Source organism: Panulirus ornatus, chromosome 36 (assembly GCF_036320965.1).
Source record: "Panulirus ornatus isolate Po-2019 chromosome 36, ASM3632096v1, whole genome shotgun sequence".
Taxonomy (NCBI): domain Eukaryota; kingdom Metazoa; phylum Arthropoda; class Malacostraca; order Decapoda; family Palinuridae; genus Panulirus; species Panulirus ornatus.
The window spans coordinates 18,160,432-18,180,295 of NC_092259.1; the positions used below are offsets into that span (position 1 = coordinate 18,160,432).

The following is a 19,864-nucleotide window of genomic DNA, read 5'->3' on the forward strand; positions in this document are numbered from 1 at the left end:
TCTCGTTATCTCTCTCTCTCTCTCTCTCTCTCTCTCTCTCTCTCTCTCTCTCTCTCTCTCTCTCTCTCTCTCTCTCTCTCTCTCTCTCTCTCTCTCTCTCTCTCTCTCTCTCTCTCTCTCTCTCTCACTATCAAAACCCTGCTTCATCTCAGGATTACATAAAGAGAAAATTAGGTGCAGTTACGTGATTTCTTCCATGTGAACAAAAGCCAAGCACAAGGTTAGCAGGGACACATCCCTTTCTGGCCCCCATCCTCTTTATGTAACTTTGCTGAAATCACTCTGTCACTTATTTCTTCTGATTTCATTATTCTTTACTTTTGTCACTTATTTTTTCTGATTTCATTATTCTTTACTTTCTTTACCACCTAATACAGTATGTTCCTCCTAGTCATTTAGGTCATCCAACAGTCTGCATATTTTCTACTGGGTCACTATACCCACACAGCTAGCCTCTATAGTGGCAGTTGTGAGGGTATTGAGGAAAACAGAATATTTTTTCTTACATTCCTGGTGTTGGAAGAAACCTCCATAGGCTATAGTGGTACAGAAAATCAGCTTGATATTTAAACAGAGGCAGGAAAAGTAGATTATGTAGGTCTTTTCCCATACAGTGCATCAATTTATATGGGCCATCATTCCTGTATAGTGTATCAGTTGATGTGGGTCACCATTCCTGTACAGTGCTTCAATTGATAAAGGCCACATCTTAAGGGTCAAGATGGAATTGAGTGAGTGGGTTTAGGTTCACGCCTGTATGGCTTACCAATTAGCCTGTAAGAACAGAATGTTATAAGTTTTGTTTAAGGGTATTACAGGTACCGTAACTAATAAAGGATTAGAAAGTGATTAGTCCTTCCATCCTTTGACTTATGAATGGGTTACATTCCTGTAAAACCATTCTGAAAATGAAATTTTTTATATTGATTGCCATTTCTCTATAGAGATAGAGTTGATAGAGATGCTCTGTGGAAGGTATTAAGAATATATGGTGTGGGAGGAAAGTTGTTAGAAGCAGTGAAAAGTTTTTATCGAGGATGTAAGGCATGTGTACATGTAGGAAGAGAGGAAAGTGATTGGTTCTCAGTGAATGTAGGTTTGCGGCAGGGGTGTGTGATGTCTCCATGGTTGTTTAATTTGTTTATGGATGGGGTTGTTAGGGAGGTAAATGCAAGAGTTTTGGAAAGAGGGGCAAGTATGAAGTCTGTTGGGGATGAGAGAGCTTGGGAAGTGAGTCAGTTGTTGTTCGCTGATGACACAGCACTGGTGGCTGATTCATGTGTGAAACTGCAGAAGCTGGTGACTGAGTTTGGTAAAGTGTGTGGAAGAAGAAAGTTAAGAGTAAATGTGAATAAGAGCAAGGTTATTAGGTACAGTAGGGTTGAGGGTCAAGTCAATTGGGAGGTGAGTTTGAATGGAGAAAAACTGGAGGAAGTGAAGTGTTTTAGATATCTGGGAGTGGATCTGGCAGCGGATGGAACCATGGAAGCGGAAGTGGATCATAGGGTGGGGGAGGGGGCGAAAATTCTGGGGGCCTTGAAGAATGTGTGGAAGTCAAGAACATTATCTCGGAAAGCAAAAATGGGTATGTTTGAAGGAATAGTGGTTCCAACAATGTTGTATGGTTGCGAGGCGTGGGCTATGGATAGAGTTGTGCGCAGGAGGATGGATGTGCTGGAAATGAGATGTTTGAGGACAATGTGTGGTGTGAGGTGGTTTGATCGAGTGAGTAACGTAAGGGTAAGAGAGATGTGTGGAAATAAAAAGAGCGTGGTTGAGAGAGCAGAAGAGGGTGTTTTGAAGTGGTTTGGGCACATGGAGAGGATGAGTGAGGAAAGATTGACCAAGAGGATATATGTGTCGGAGGTGGAGGGAACAAGGAGAAGAGGGAGACCAAATTGGAGGTGGAAAGATGGAGTGAAAAAGATTTTGTGTGATCGGGGCCTGAACATGCAGGAGGGTGAAAGGAGGGCAAGGAACAGAGTGAATTGGAGCGATGTGGTATACCGGGGCTGACGTGCTGTCAGTGGATTGAATCAAGGCATGTGAAGCGTCTGGGGTAAACCATGGAAAGCTGTGTAGGTATGTATATTTGCGTGTGTGGACGTATGTATATACATGTGTATGGGGGGGGTTGGGCCATTTCTTTCGTCTGTTTCCTTGCGCTACCTCGCAAACGCGGGAGACAGCGACAAAGTTTAAAAAAAAAAAAAAAAAAAAAAAAAAAAAAAATTCTCTATAGAATACCATTATAGAATTGGAGATATGTTCCTGCATGGTGGAGAATCTTCTCAGAAATGTAATGAATTTAACTAGAAACTTATTAAGAATTAGTTTAACATAATGAGAAATATGAATTACATTGTAAATATTGATAAGATTAACACATATAACATCTCTATCTATCTATCTTTCTATATCTCTGATGCCTGTTCCCTCTGGAAACTCCTTCAAGGGAGTGGCCATGGCAGAAGTCTCCATAAATGGTGAAATTCAAGTGCTGCTTTTTAGGATTTAGTCTCACCCTTACCAATCCACTGGCTGAGGGCAGTCATAACGCAGTGTTTCTGTAGGCTTCTACCTAATATTCCTAGTGGCTGCTTCTACCTGATGTGCCTCCCAAATGTCCCTGCCTAATGTTCCAACCTAGTATTTCTTCCTAATTCTTCTAATTAACATTTGTTCCTACTACTTCTGTATGTTGCTCCCACCATTTTGCCAAAAGAATGAGTTTTGTAAGTTAAGTGTTGCCAAGAGTAGTGTGTGATAGGGAGAGATTGTATTCTTGTGGACAGAACATCAGCAGCCACATGTGGGTGAGGCAGAAAGAAAAAACAGCTATATGGGTCAGAAAGGTGCAGCTTTACAGCCACTGAAGTGCTATCTCGCTACAAAGCTATCATTAACCCTCCTATTAAGGGTGAGGCACTAAAGGCTAGGAAACGGCACTAGAACTCTTTAGTTATGGTGACTCTGATGCCTTGGAACAGGCATCAGAGATATAGATAGATAGATGAATAGATAGATAGATACCTCCCTGGTCGGTGGTTCCTAACTAACTGCTGTGTTTATCATTATAGTAAGTTACTTTACTGATATTGATAGTACTCCATCCACTATCATATCACATGAACACATCCAGTTTTACATCACACCTGATAGTTTATCTGTGTTTTTGTGTCACTGGCACAACTGCTGGATGCTGAGTGCTTCTCATTAATTTTGAGAGGATTGTGGTAGTTATAGATAAATCAATGAAAAACTATGGGATATTTGTGACATTTTTTTTTTTATTGCAAATTGAGCCAGTACATCATTTCTATCTCTTTGTGTCTGTAAAATATCCTTGATAGAGCCTTTAGGTGATGGGTGTGTATTGTCAGCAAACTGATACAGGTAGTGGTAAGTTACAAAAGACAGTTAGTAGTAGATACAGATTATACACATATCAAATAAGAGTATGTTTAAGTTAGTTATGAGTCTGAAACATTTGTAGAGACAGTAAATGAAAATTAAGAATATTGATATTATCAGATAATGTTTAGAAAATTTGTGAAACTTTACTGTAGGTTCAAAATATTTTAATCTTGGAAATACTGTTTTTTCATATGATATTTGTATTCAAAAGTGTTTCTCTTTTTCAGGATGTATATGGTGTGATAATTGGTGGATTGCTGGGTCACTTTTTATGTACAGGTCTTGCTGTTATTGGTGGACGTATAATAGCCACTAGAATATCTGTCAGAACAGGTGAGAAAAAGGTTATTTGTTTTCTATTTATCTATCTCACTATTTATATCTCTGGTGTCCATTCCCTCAGGGGAACTCCTATCAAGGGAGAGGCCACAGCAAAGGAATCTCCACTTATCCCTGTCCTTACATACCTCCCTTGCATACACCATTTCATGCATTCTTCCTCCATTTCTCCTCCTCCAGTACTCTTCCACTCTATTCCTCATGTCACAGGTGGTCTTCCTCTTGCACCAACCCCATTAATTGTACTATCATGCACTTTCCATGCAAACTCCCCATCTTGCATTCTTTCTACATGCCCAAACTACCTCAAAGTATTGTGTTTCATCCAATCTTTCACCCCACAGTTCAGTCCCTTTGCATTATCTGTCATACCTCATCTCTCACACACCCCATCACTTCTTCTTTCTTTCCATTTAGTCATACCACTTGCTCCTCTCAAATAGCTCTTTTCTACAGCCTGGGTTTTTTACCTTTCTGACTCATACCATGTCCATATTTTGGCTGCATAGGTCAGGGTTGGAAGGACTATGCTATCCCTTAATCCTTTCTTCACTTCCATACTTGCACATCCACCCTTCATTATTCTATTAAGGGACTCAATGACTTATACCTTGTAGTGCTCTTTCCCTTACCTCTTCTTCCATTTCACCAAACTTACCCAAGATAGCTCCTAAATACTTAATTCTCTCACCTCTTCAAGTCTTTTGCCTTCATATCTGTAGCACAGTTTAATACCCTTTCTTCTTTCACACTTTAGGGTTATGCAGAATCTGTACTTTCACTATTTTTCCTTTCAGACACCATTACTTTACTTTTCTTACACTTGCCTTCAGTTGTCTATGCTTACATCATAAAACACAGTTACATCCTTCTGCAACACCTCTTCACTCTTAGCATTCGACACATTATCATCCACAAATAGGCATGTTGTTAGCTACCATACCTCACAATCACACTCCATCTCTGCACCCTTTTTCCCTTCTTTTCCCTATGTGCATATGTCTGTTATAAAGCTACGATGACATCACAGCCCTACCTCACACCCAAACATGTACTGGAACTTTCACTCGACTCTCCATCCACCTTTACATTTTCTTTGCCAACATTTGTCCCTCTTTCCTATATATCCATAACATATCCCATGAAGTATTACATTTAACTCTTTGATGTGCCTTTTTTAGACCATTAAAAGCTCCTTACAGCTTCTTACCTTTTGCAAGATACTTTTTCACAATCTTTTTTGTCCCAAAAATTTGTTCCACACATCCCCTAACTTTCCTAAAACACCCTTGCTCATCACTTATTCTGCAATCAGGCACTTCCATCACTATCATTCAGCATACATGCATGCACTTTGGTTTACATAACAATAAGTATATTATATATATTATATCATGCTTAATCGCTGTCTCCCTTATTAGTGAGGTAGCGCAAGGAAATAGATGAGGAATGGCCCAACCCACCCACATACATATGTACACACATAAACAACCTCACACACACATATACATAGATATACAATTCACCATATACATACATATACATACACAGACATATACATATATACACATGTACACATGTTTCGGGCATTATTGCATGACAGCTAGAGACTGAGTGTGAACGAATGGGGCCTTTGTTGTCTTTTCCTAGCGCTACCTCCCACACATGAGAGGGGAGGGGGATGTTATTCCATGTGTGGCAAGGTGGTGATGGGGATGAATAAAGGCAGACGGTGTGAATTGTGTGCATTTGTATATATGTATGTGTCTGTCTGTGTATATATCTGTGTACATTGAGTATGTGATAGAATGTAAGAAAGTAAATTCTCGATTAATATGGGTAAAACTGAAAGTTGATGGAGAGAGATGGGTGATTCTTGGTGCATATGCACCTGGGCATGAGAAGAAAGATCATGAGAGGCAAGTGTTTTGGGAGCAGCTGAATGAGTGTGTTAGTGGTTTTGATGTACGAGACCGGGTTATAGTGATGGGTGATTTGAATGCACAGGTGAGTAATGTGGCAGTTGAGGGAATAATTGGTATACATGGGGTGTTCAGTGTTGTAAATGGAAATGGTGAAGAGCTTGTAGATTTATGTGCTGAAAAAGGACTGATGATTGGGAATACCTGGTTTAAAAAGCGAGATATACATAAGTATACTTATGTAAGTAGGAGAGATGGCCAGAGAGCGTTATTGGATTACGTGTTAATTGACAGGCGCACGAAAGAGAGACTTTTGGATGTTAATGTGCTGAGAGGTGCAACTGGAGGGATGTCTGATCATTATCTTGTGGAGGCTAAGGTGAAGATTTGTAGGGGTTTTCAGAAAAAAAGAGTGAATGTTGGGGTGAAGAGGGTGGTGAGAGTAAGTGAGCTTGGGAAGGAGACTTGTGTGAGGAAGTACCAGGAGAGACTGAGTACAGAATGGAAAAAGGTGAGAACAATGGAAGTAAGGGGAGTGGGGGAGGAATGGGATGTATTTAGGGAATCAGTGATGGATTGCGCAAAAGATGCTTGTGGCATGAGAAGAGTGGGAGGTGGGTTGATTAGAAAGGGTAGTGAGTGGTGGGATGAAGAAGTAAGAGTATTAGTGAAAGAGAAGAGAGAGGCATTTGGACGATTTTTGCAGGGAAAAAATGCAATTGAGTGGGAGACGTATAAAAGAAAGAGACAGGAGGTCAAGAGAAAGGTGCAAGAGGTGAAAAAAAGGGCAAATGAGAGTTGGGGTGAGAGAGTATCATTAAATTTTAGGGAGAATAAAAAGATTCTGTTTCCCATCTTAGAAAGTTAATACAAATACCTGGGAATACCTGGTTTAAAAAGCGAGATATACATAAGTATACTTATGTAAGTAGGAGAGATGGCCAGAGAGCGTTATTGGATTACGTGTTAATTGACAGGCGTGCGAAAGAGAGACTTTTGGATGTTAATGTGCTGAGAGGTGCAACTGGAGGGATGTCTGATCATTATCTTGTGGAGGCTAAGGTGAAGATTAGTATGGGTTTTCAGAAAAGAGGAGTGAATGTTGGGGTGAAGAAGGTGGTGAGAGTAAGTGAGCTTGGGAAGGAGACCTGTGTGGGGAAGTACCAGGAGAGACTGTGTACAGAATGGAAAAAGGTGAGAACAATGGAAGTAAGGGGAGTGGGGGAGGAATGGGATGTATTTAGGGAATCAGTGATGGATTGCGCAAAAGATGCTTGTGGCATGAGAAGAGTGGGAGGTGGGCTGTTTAGAAAGGGTAGTGAGTGGTGGGATGAAGAAGTAAGAGTATTAGTGAAAGAGAAGAGAGAGGCATTTGGACGATTTTTGCAGGGAAAAAATGCAATTGAGTGGGAGAAGTATAAAAGAAAGAGACAGGAGGTCAAGAGAAAGGTGCAAGAGGTGAAAAAAAGGACAAATGAGAGTTGGGGTGAGAGACTATCAGTAAATTTTAGGGAGAATAAAAAGATGTTCTGGAAGGAGGTAAATAGGGTGCGTAAGACAAGGGAGCAAATGGGAACTTCAGTGAAGGGCGTAAATGGGGAGGTGATAACAAGTAGCGGTGATGTGAGAAGGAGATGGAATGAGTATTTTGAAGGTTTGTTGAATGTGTCTGATGACAGAGTGGCAGATATAGGGTGTTTTGGTCGAGGTGGTGTGCAAAGTGAGAGGGTTAGGGAAAATGATTTGGTAAACAGAGAAGAGGTAGTAAAAGCTTTGCGGAAGATGAAAGCCGGCAAGGCAGCAGGTTTGGATGGTATTGCAGTGGAAGTTATTAAAAAAGGGGGTGACTGTATTGTTGACTGGTTGGTAAGGTTATTTAATGTATGTATGACTCATGGTGAGGTGCCTGAGGATTGGCGGAAAGCGTGCATAGTGCCATTGTACAAAGGCAAAGGGGATAAGAGTGAGTGCTCAAATTACAGAGGTATAAGTTTGTTGAGTATTACTGGTAAATTATATGGGAGGGTATTGATTGAGAGGGTGAAGGCATGTACAGAGCATCAGATTGGGGAAGAGCAGTGCGGTTTCAGAAGTGGTAGAGGATGTGTGGATCAGGTGTTTGCTTTGAAGAATGTATGTGAGAAATACTTAGAAAAGCAAATGGATTTGTATGTAGCATTTATGGATCTGGAGAAGGCATATGATAGAGTTGATAGAGATGCTCTGTGGAAGGTATTAAGAATATATGGTGTGGGAGGCAAGTTGTTAGAAGCAGTGAAAAGTTTTTATCGAGGATGTAAGGCATGTGTACGTGTAGGAAGAGAGGAAAGTGATTGGTTCTCAGTGAATGTAGGTTTGCGGCAGGGGTGTGTGATGTCTCCATGGTTGTTTAATTTGTTTATGGATGGGGTTGTTAGGGAGGTAAATGCAAGAGTCCTGGAAAGAGGGGCAAGTATGAAGTCTGTTGGGGATGAGAGAGCTTGGGAAGTGAGTCAGTTGTTGTTCGCTGATGATACAGCGTTGGTGGCTGATTCATGTGAGAAACTGCAGAAGCTGGTGACTGAGTTTGGTAAAGTGTGTGGAAGAAGAAAGTTAAGAGTAAATGTGAATAAGAGCAAGGTTATTAGGTACAGTAGGGGTGAGGGTCAAGTCAATTGGGAGGTGAGTTTGAATGGAGAAAAACTGGAGGAAGTGAAGTGTTTTAGATATCTGGGAGTGGATCTGTCAGCGGATGGAACCATGGAAGCGGAAGTGGATCATAGGGTGGGGGAGGGGGCGAAAATTTTGGGAGCCTTGAAAAATGTGTGGAAGTCGAGAACATTATCTCGGAAAGCAAAAATGGGTATGTTTGAAGGAATAGTGGTTCCAACAATGTTGTATGGTTGCGAGGCGTGGGCTATGGATAGAGATGTGCGCAGGAGGATGGATGTGCTGGAAATGAGATGTTTGAGGAAAATGTGTGGTGTGAGGTGGTTTGATCGAGTAAGTAACGTAAGGGTAAGAGAGATGTGTGGAAATAAAAAGAGCGTGGTTGAGAGAGCAGAAGAGGATGTTTTGAAATGGTTTGGGCACATGGAGAGAATGAGTGAGGAAAGATTGACCAAGAGGATATATGTGTCGGAGGTGGAGGGAACGAGGAGAAGAGGGAGACCAAATTGGAGGTGGAAAGATGGAGTGAAAAAGATTTTGTGTGATCGGGGCCTGAACATGCAGGAGGGTGAAAGGAGGGCAAGGAATAGAGTGAATTGGAGCGATGTGGTATACAGGGGTTGACGTGCTGTCAGTGGATTGAATCAAGGCATGTGAAGCGTTTGGGGTAAACCATGGAAAGCTGTGTAGGTATGTATATTTGCATGTGTGGACGTGTGTATGTACATGTGTATGGGGGGGGGTTGGGCCATTTCTTTCGTCTGTTTCCTTGCGCTACCTCGCAAACGCGGGAGACAGCGACAAAGTATAAGAAAAAAAAAAAAAAAAAGATGTTCTGGAAGGAGGTAAATAAAGTGCGTAAGACAAGGGAGCAAATGGGAACTTCAGTGAAGGGCGCAAATGGGGAGGTGATAACAAGTAGTGGTGATGTGAGAAGGAGATGGAGTGAGTATTTTGAAGGTTTGTTGAATGTATTTGATGATAGACTGGCAGATATAGGGTGTTTTGGTCGAGGTGGTGTGCAAAGTGAGAGGGTTAGGGAAAATGATTTGGTAAACAGGGGAGAGGTAGTAACAGCTTTGCGGAAGATGAAAGCCGGCAAGGCAGCAGGTTTGGATGGTATTGCAGTGGAATTTATTGAAAAAGGGGGTGACTGTATTGTTGACTGGTTGGTAAGGTTATTTAATGTATGTATGACTCACGGTGAGGTGCCTGAGGATTGGCGGAATGCGTGCATAGTGCCATTGTACAAAGGCAAAGGGGATAAGAGTGAGTGCTCAAATTACAGAGGTATAAGTTTGTTGAGTATTCCTGGTAAATTATATGGGAGGGTATTGATTGAGAGGGTGAAGGCATGTACAGAGCATCAGATTGGGGAGAGCAGTGTGGTTTCAGAAGTGGTAGAGGATGTGTGGATCAGGTGTTTGCTTTGGAGAATGTATGTGAGAAATACTTAGAAAAGCAAATGGATTTGTATGTAGCATTTATGGATCTGGAGAAGGCATATGATAGAGTTGATAGAGATGCTCTGTGGAAGGTATTAAGAATATATGGTGTGGGAGGCAAGTTGTTAGAAGCAGTGAAAAGTTTTTATCGAGGATGTAAGGCATGTGTACGTGTAGGAAGAGAGGAAAGTGATTGGTTCTCAGTGAATGTAGGTTTGCGGCAGGGGTGTGTGATGTCTCCATGGTTGTTTAATTTGTTTATGGATGGGGTTGTTAGGGAGGTGAATGCAAGAGTTTTGGAAAGAGGGGCAAGTATGAAGTCTGTTGGGGATGAGAGAGCTTGGGAAGTGAGTCAGTTGTTGTTCGCGGATGATACAGCGCTGGTGGCTGATTCATGTGAGAAACTGCAGAAGCTGGTGACTGAGTTTGGTAAAGTGTGTGAAAGAAGAAAGTTAAGAGTAAATGTGAATAAGAGCAAGGTTATTAGGTACAGTAGGGTTGAGGGTCAAGTCAATTGGGAGGTGAGTTTGAATGGAGAAAAACTGGAGGAAGTGAAGTGTTTTAGATATCTGGGAGTGGATCTGGCAGCGGATGGAACCATGGAAGCGGAAGTGGATCATAGGGTGGGGGAGGGGGCAAAAATTCTGGGAGCCTTGAAGAATGTGTGGAAGTCGAGAACATTATCTTGGAAAGCAAAAATGGGTATGTTTGAAGGAATAGTGGTTCCAACAATGTTGTATGGTTGTGAGGCGTGGGCTATGGATAGAGTTGTGCGCAGGAGGATGGATGTGCTGGAAATGAGATGTTTGAGGACAATGTGTGGTGTGAGGTGGTTTGATCGAGTAAGTAACGTAAGGGTAAGAGAGATGTGTGGAAATAAAAAGAGCGTGGTTGAGAGAGCAGAAGAGGGTGTTTTGAAATGGTTTGGGCACATGGAGAGAATGAGTGAGGAAAGATTGACCAAGAGGATATATGTGTCGGAGGTGGAGGGAACGAGGAGAAGAGGGAGACCAAATTGGAGGTGGAAAGATGGAGTGAAAAAGATTTTGTGTGATCGGGGCCTGAACATGCAGGAGGGTGAAAGGAGGGCAAGGAATAGAGTGAATTGGAGCGATGTGGTGTACCGGGGTTGACGTGCTGTCGGTGGATTGAATCAGGGCATGTGAAGCATCTGGGGTAAACCATGGAAAGCTGTGTAGGTATGTATATTTGCGTGTGTGGACGTATGTATATACATGTGTATGGGGATGGGTTGGGCCATTTCTTTCGTCTGTTTCCTTGCGCTACCTTGCAAACGCGGGAGACAGCGACAAAAAAAAAAAAAGATGTATGGGTATGTATATTTGCATGTGTGGACGTGTATGTATATACATGTGTATGGGGATGGGTTGGGCCATTTCTTTCGTCTGTTTCCTTGCGCTACCTCAAATGCGGGAGACAGTGACAAAGCAAAATAAATAAAATAAATATAAATATTTTATTATTATATTATTTTGCTTTATCGCTGTCTCCTGCGTTTGCGAGGTAGCGCAAGGAAACAGACGAAAGAAATGGCCCAACCCACCCCCATACACATGTATATACATACACATCCACACGCAAATATACATACCCATACATCTCAATGTACACATACATATATACACATGCACGCAATTCACACTGTCTGCCTTTATTCATTCCCATCGCCACTTCGCCACATATGGAATAACAACCCCCTCCCCCCACATGTGTGCGAGGTAGTGCTAGGAAAAGACAACAAAGTCCCCATTCGTTCACACTCAGTCTCTAGTTGTCATGTAATAATGCCCGAAACCACAGCTCCCTTTCCACATCCAGACCCCACAGAACTTTCCATGGTTTACCCCAGACGCTTCACATGCCTTGATTCAATCCATTGACAGCACGTCAGCCCCGGTATACCACATTGATCCAATTCACTCTATTCCTTGTCCGCCTTTCACCCTCCTGCATGTTCAGGCCCCGATCACTCAAGATCTTTTTCACTCCATCTTTCCACCTCCAATTCGGTCTCCCACTTCTCCTCGTTCCCTCCACCTCTGACACATATATCCTCCTCGTCAATCTTTCCTCACTCATTCTCTCCATGTGACCAAACCATTTCAAAACACCCTCTTCTGCTCTCTCAACCACACTCTTTTATTTACCACACATCTCTCTTACCCTGTTATTACTTACTCGATCAAACCACCTCACACCACATGTTGTCCTCAAACATCTCATTTCCAGCACATCCACCCTCCTGCGCAGAACTCTGTCCATGGCTCACGCCTCGCAACCATGCAACATTGTTGGAAACAGTATTCCTTCAAACATACCCATTTTTGCTTTCCGAGATGATGTTCTCAACTTCCACACATTCTTCAAGGCTCCCAGAATTTTCGCCCCCTCCCCCGCCCTATGATTCACTTTCGCTTCCATGGTTCCATCTGCTGCTAAATCCACTCCCAGATATCTAAAACACTTCACTTCCCCCAGTTTTTCTCCATTCAAACTTACCTCCCAATTGACTTGACCCTCAATCCTACTGTACCTAATAACCTTGCTCTTATTCACATTTACTCTCAACTTTCTTCTTTCACACACTTTACCAAACTCAGTCACCAGCTTCTGCAGTTTCTCACATGAAACAGCCACCAGTGCTGTACCATGAGTGAAAAACAACTGACTCACTTCCCAAGCTCTCTCATCCACAACAGACTGCATACTTTCCCCTCTTTCCAAAAACTCTTGCATTCACCTCCCTAACAACCCCATCCATAAACAAATTAAACAACCTTGGAGACATCACACATCCCTGCCGCAAACCTACATTCACTGAGAACCAATCACTTTCCTCTCTTCCCACACGTACACATGCCTTACATCCTCGATAAAAACTTTTCACTGCTTCTAACAACTTGGCTTCCACAGAGCATCTCTATCAACTCTATCATATGCCTTCTCCAGATCCATAAACGCTACATACAAATCTATTTGCTTTTCTAAGTATTTCTCACATACATTCCTCAAAGCAGACACCTGATCTACACATCCTCTACCACTTCTGAAACCACACTGCTCTTCCCCAATCTGATGTTCTGTACATGCCTTCACCGTCTCAATCAATACCCTCCCATATGATTTACCAGGAATACTCAAACTTATACCTCTGTAATTTGAGCACTCACTTTTGTCCCCTTTGCCTTTGTACAATGGCACTATGCAGGCATTCCGCCAATCCTCAGGCACCTCACCATGAATCATACGTACATTAAATTACCTTACCAACCAGTCAACAACACAGTCATCCCCTTTTTTTTATAAATTCCACTTGCATACCATCCAAGACAACTGCCTTGCCAGCTTTCATCTTCCGCAAAGCTTTTACTACCTCTTCTCTGTTTACCAATTCATTTTCCCTAACCCTCTCACTTTGCAAACCACCTCGAACAAAACACCCTATATCTGCCACTCTATCATCAAACACATTCAACAAAACTTGAAAATACTCACTCCACCTCCTTCTCACATCACCACTACTTGTTATCACCTCCCCATTACCCCCCTTCACTGAAGCTCCCATTTGTTCCCTTGTCTTACGTACTTTATTTACCTCCTTCCAAAACATTTTTTATTCTCCCTATAATTTAATGATACTCTCTCACCCCAACTCTCATTTGCCCTTTTTTCACCTCTTGCACCTTTCTTTTGACCTCCTGCCTCTTTCTTTTATACATCTCCCACTCATTTGCAGTATTTCCCTGCAAAAATCGTCCAAATGCCTCTCTCGTCTTTTTCACTAATAATCTTACTTCTTCATCCCACCACTCACTACCCTTTCTAATCTGCCCATCTCTCACGCTTCTCATGCCACAAACATCTTTTGCGCAAGCCATCACTGCTTCCCTAAATACATCCCATTTCTCCCTCACTCCCCTTACCTCCTTTGTTCTCACCTTTTTCCATTCTGTGTTCAGTCTCTCCTGGTACTTCCTCACACAAGGTCTCCTTTCCAAGCTCACTTACTCTCAATACTCTCTTCACCCCAACATTCTCTTTTCCTTTCTGAAAACCCCTACAAATCTTCACCTTCGCCTCCACAAGATAATGATCAGACATCGCTCCATTTGCACCTCTCAGCACATTAACATCCAACGGTCTCTCTTTCGCGCGCCTATCAATTAACATGTAATCCAGTAACGCACTCTGGCCATCTCTCCTACTTTTTTTTTTTTTTTTTTTTTTTTTTTTTTGTACTTTGTCGCTGTCTCCCGCGTTTGCGAGGTAGCGCAAGGAAACAGACGAAAGAAATGGCCCACCCCCCCCATACACATGTATATACATACGTCCACACACGCAAATATACATACCTACACAGCTTTCCATGGTTTACCCCAGACGCTTCACAAGCCTTGCTTCAATCAACTGACAGCACGTCAACCCCGGTATACCACATCGCTCCAATTCACTCTATTCCTTGCCCTCCTGTCACCCTCCTGCATGTTCAGGCCCCGATCACACAAAATCTTTTTCACTCCATCTTTCCACCTCCAATTTGGTCTCCCTCTTCTCCTTGTTCCCTCCACCTCTGACACATATATCCTCTTGGTCAATCTTTCCTCACTCATCCTCTCCATGTGCCCAAACCACTTCAAAACACCCTCTTCTGCTCTCTCAACCACGCTCTTTTTATTTCCACACATCTCTCTTACCCTTACGTTACTCACTCGATCAAACCACCTCACACCACACATTGTCCTCAAACATCTCATTTCCAGCACATCCATCCTCCTGCGCACAACTCTATCCATAGCCCACGCCTCGCAACCATACAACATTGTTGGAACCACTATTCCTTCAAATATACCCATTTTTGCTCTCCTACTTACATACATATACTAATGTATATCTCGCTTTTTAAACCAGGTATTCCCAATCACCAATCCTTTTTCAGCACATATATCTACAAGCTCTTCACCATATCCATTTACAACACTGAACACCCCATGTATACCAATTATTCCCTCAACTGCCACATTACTCACCTTTGCATTCAAATCACCCATCACTGTAACCCGGTCTTGTGCATCAAAACCACTAACGAACTCATTCAGCTGCTCCCAAAACACTTGCCTCTCATGATCTTTCTTCTCATGCCCAGGTGCATATGTACCAATAATCACCCATCACTATCCATCTGCTTTCAGTTTTACCCATATCAATCTAGAATTTACTTTCTTACACTCTATCACATACTCCCACCACTCCTGTTTCAGGAGTAGTGCTACTCCTTCCCTTGCTCTTGTCCTCTCACTAACCCCTGACTTTACTCCCAAGACATTCCCAAACCACTCTTCCCCTTTACCCTTGAGCTTTGTTTCACTCAGAGCCAAAACATCCAGGTTCCTTTCCTCAAACATACTACCTATCTCTCCTTTTTTCTCATCTTGGTTACATCCACACACATGTAGACACCCCAATCTGAGCCTTCGAGGAGGATGAGCACTCCCCATGTGACTCCTTCTTCCGCTTCCCCTTTTAGAAAGTTAAAATACAAGGAGGGGAGGGTTTCTAGCCCCCCGCTAATGAGGAGGTGATAACAAGTAGTGGTGATGTGAGAAGGAGATGGAGTGAGTATTTTGAAGGTTTGTTGAATGTGTTTGATGATAGAGTGGCAGATATAGGATGTTTTGATAGAGGTGGTGTGCAAAGTGAGAGGGTTAGGGAAAATGCTTTGGTAAACAGAGAAGAGGTAGTAAAAGCTTTGTGTAAGATGAAAGCCAGCAAGGCAGCAGGTTTGGATGGTATTGCAGTGGAATTTATTAAAAATAGCAGTGACTGTATTGTTGACTGATTGGTAAGGTTATTTAATGTATGTATGATTCATGGTGAGGTGCCTAAGGATTGGCGGAATGCTTGCAAAGTGCCATTGTAGAAAGGCAAAGTGGATAAGAGTGAGTGCTCAAATTACAGAGGTGTAAGTTTGTTGAGTATTCCTGGTAAATTATATGGGAGAGTTTTGATTGAGAGGGTGAAGGCATGTACAGAGCATCAGATTGGGGAAGAGCAGGGTGGTTTCAGAAGTGGTAGAGGATATGTGGATCAGGTGTTTTGCTTTGAAAAATGTATATGAGAAATACTTAGAAAGCAAATGGATTTGTATGTAGCATTTATGGATCTGGAGAAGGCATATGATAGAGTTGATAGAGATGCTCTGTGGAAGGTATTAAGAATATATGGTGTGGGAGCCAAGTTGTTAGAAGCAGTGAAAAGTTTTTATCGAGGATGTAAGGCCTGTGCACGTGTAGGAAGAGAGGAAAGTGATTGATTCTCAGTGAATGTAGGTTTGCGGCAGGGGTGTGTGATGTCTCCATGGTTGTTTAATTTGTTTATGGATGGGGTTGTTAGGGAGGTGAATGCAAGAGTTTTGGAAAGAGAGGCAAGTATGCAGTTTGTTGTGGATGAGAGAGCTTGGGAAGTGAGTCAGTTCTTGTTCGCTGATGATACAGCGCTGGTGGCAGATTCATGTGAGAAACTGCAGAAGCTGGTGACTGAGTTTGGTAAAGTGTGTGAAAGAAGAAAGTTGGGAATAAATGTGAGTAAGAGCAAGGTTATTAGGTGCAGTATTGTTGAGGGTCAAGTCAATTGGGAGGTAAGTTTGAATGGAGAAAAACTGGAGGAAGTAAAGTGTTTTAGATATCTGGGAGTGGATATGGCATCGGATGGAACCATGGAAGCGGAAGTGAATCATAGGGTGGGGGAGGGGGCGAAAATTCTGGGAGCTTTGAAGAATGTTTGGAAGTTGAGAACATTATCTCGGAAAGCAAAAATGGGTATGTTTGAAGTAATAGTGGTTCCAACAATGTTGTATGGTTGCAAGGCGTGGGCTATGGACAGAGTTGTGCGCAGGAGGGTGGATGTGCTGGAAATGAGATGTTTGAGGACAATATGTGGTGTGAGGTGGTTTGATTGTGTAAGTAATAATAGGGTAAGAGAGATGTGTGGAAATAAAAAGAGTGTGGTTGAGAGAGCAGAAGAGGGTGTTTTGAAATGGTTTGGTTACATGGAGAGGATGAGTGAGGAAAGATTGACCAAGAGGATATATGTATCAGAGTTGGAGGGAATGAGGAGAAGTGGGAGACCAAATTGGAGGTGGAAAGATTGAGTGAAAAAGATTTTGATTGATCGGGGCCTGAACATGCAGGAGGGTGAAAGGCGTGAATTGGAACGATGTGGTATACCGGGGTCGACATGCTGTCAATGGATTGTCAATGGATTCTCAATAACCAGTCCTTTTTCAGCACATAAATCTACAAGCTCTTCACCATTTCCATTTACAACACTGAACAGCCCATTTATACCAATTATTCCCTCAACTGCCACATTACTCACCTTTGCAGAGAGTAAAGTGATTGGTTCTCATTGAATGTAGGTTTGCGGCAGGGGTGTGTGATGTCTCCATGGTTGTTTGATATGTTTATGTTCTCAACTTCCACACATTTTTCAACGCTCCCACAACTTTCGCCCTCTCTCCCTTCCTATCATTCACTTCCGCTTCCATGGTTCCATCCACTGCCAGATTCACTCCCAGATATCTGAAAGTAGTGGGGATGTGAGAAGATGGAATTAGTATTTTGAAGGTATGTTGAATGTGTTTGATATAGAGTGGCAGTGCTAAGTGAGAGGATTAGGGAGAATGATTTGGTAAACAGGGGAGAGGTAGTAACAGCTTTGCGGAAGATGAAAGCCAGCAAGGTAGAAGGTTTGGATGGTATTGCAGTGGAATTTATTAAAAAAGGGGGTGACTGTGTTGTTGACCGGTTGGTAAGGTTATTTAATGTATGTATGACTCATGGTGAGGTGCGTGAGGATTAGCGGAATGCTTGCATAGTGCCATTATACAAAGTCAAAGGGGACAAAGGTGAGTGCTCAAATTACAGAGGTATAAGTTTGTTGAGTATTCCTGGTAAATTAAATGGGAGGATATTGATTGAGAGGGTGAAGGCATGTACAGAGCATCAGATTGGGGAAGAGCAGGGTGGTTTCAGAAGTGTTAGAGATGTGTGGATCAGGTGTTTGCTTTGAAAAGTGTATGTGAGAAATACTTAGAAAAGCAAATGGATTTGTATGTAGCATTTATGGATCTGGAGAAGGCATATGATAGAGTTGATAGAGATGCTCTGTGGAAGGTATTAAGAATATATGGTGTGGGACGCAAGTTGTTAGAAGCGGTGTAAAGTTTTTATCGTGGATGTAAGGCATGTGTTCGTGTAGGAAAGTGAGAGGAAAGTGAATGGTTCTCAGTGAATGTAAGTTTGCGGCAGGGGTGTGTGATGTCTCCATGGTTGTTTAATTTGTTTATGGATGGGGTTGTTAGGGAGGTGAATGCAAGAGTTTTGGAAAGAGGGTCAAGTATGCAGTTTGTTGTGGGTGAGAGAGCTTGGGAAGTGAGTCAGCTGTTGTTCGCTGATGATACAGCGCTGGTGGCTGATTCATGTGAGAAACTGCAGAAGCTGGTGACTGAGTTTGGTAAAGTGTGTGAAAGAAGAATGTTGGGAGTAAATGTGAATAAGAGCAAGGTTATTAGGTACAGTAGGGTTGAGGGTCAAGTCAATTGGGAGGTAAGTTTGGATGGAGAAAAACTGGAGGAAGTAAAGTGTTTTAGATATCTGGGAGTGGATCTGGCAGCGGATGGAACCATGGAAGCGGAAGTGAATCATAGGGTGGGGGAGGGGGCGAAAATTCTGGGAACCTTGAAGAATGTTTGGAAGTCGAGAACATTATCTCGGAAAGCAAAAATGGGTATGTTTGAAGGAATAGTGGTTCCAACAATGTTGTATGGTTGCGAGGCGTGGGCTATGGATAGAGTTGTGTGCAGGAGGGTGGATGTGCTGGAAATGAGATGTTTGAGGACAATATGTGGTGTGAGGTGGTTTGATCGAGTAAGTAATAATAGGGTAAGAGAGATGTGTGGAAATAAAAAGAGTGTGGTTGAGAGAGCAGAAGAGGGTGTTTTGAAATGGTTTGGTTACATGGAGAGGATGAGTGAGGAAAGATTGACCAAGAGGATATATGTGTCAGAGGTGGAGGGAACGAGAAGTGGGAGACCAAATTGGAGGTGGAAAGATGGAGTGAAAAAGATTTTGAGTGATCGGGGCCTCAACATGCAGGAGGGTGAAAGGTGTGCAAGGAATAGAGTGAATTGGAACGATGTGGTATACTGGGGTCGACGTGCTGTCAATGGATTGAACCAGGGCATGTGAAGGGTCTGGGGTAAACCATGGAAAGTTTTGTCGGGCCTGGATGTGGTAAGGGAGCTGTGGTTTCAGTGCATTATTACATGACAGCTAGAGATTGAGTGTGAACGAAGGTTACCTTTGTTGTCTTTTCCTAGCGCTACCTCGCACACATGAGGGGGGAGGGGTTGTTATTTCATGTGTGGCAAGGTGGCGATGGGAATGAATAAAGGCAGACAGTATGAATTATGTACATGTTTATATATGTACATGTGTATATGTCTTAGTGTATATATATGTATATGTTGAGATGTATAGGTATGTATATTTGTGTGATTCGACGTGTACGTATATACATGTGTATGTGAGTGGGTTGGGCCATTCTTTTGTCTGTTTCCTTGCGCTACCTCGCTAATATGAGAGACAGCTTGTTATTGATTTTGTTTTGTCGCTGTCTCCCATGTTAGCAAGGTAACACAAGGAAACAGACGAAAGAATGGCCCTACCCACCGATATTCACATGTATACACAGAAGAAGGAGTCACGCGGGGAGCGCTCATCCTCCTCGAAGGCTCTGATTGGGGTGTCTGAATGTGTGTGAATGTAACCAAGATGAGAAAAAAGGAGAGATTGGTAGTATGTTTGAGGAAAGAAACGTGGATGTTTTGGCTCTGAGTGAAACGAAGCTCAAGGGTAAAGGGGAAGAGTGGTTTGGGAATGTCTTGGGAGTAAAGTCAGGGGTTAGTGAAAGGACAAGAGGAAGGGAAGGAGTAGCACTACTCCTGAAACAGTGATAGAGTGTAAGAAAGTAAACTCTAGATTGATATAGGTAAAAGTGAAAGTGGATGGAGAG

General features: G+C 42.5%; 1 protein-coding gene across 3 annotated transcripts in view; it reads left to right on the forward strand.

Annotated features, from left to right (window-relative positions):
• Positions 1 to 19,864, forward strand: part of LOC139760419 (putative divalent cation/proton antiporter TMEM165) — a 231,960-nt gene that overhangs the window by 196,854 nt on the left and 15,242 nt on the right. For all 3 annotated transcript variants that reach the window (XM_071683600.1, XM_071683602.1, XM_071683601.1), the window contains one exon: positions 3,645 to 3,750. In XM_071683600.1, the coding sequence (XP_071539701.1) occupies positions 3,645 to 3,750 (106 nt within the window). The remainder of the gene's footprint in view (positions 1 to 3,644; positions 3,751 to 19,864) is intronic.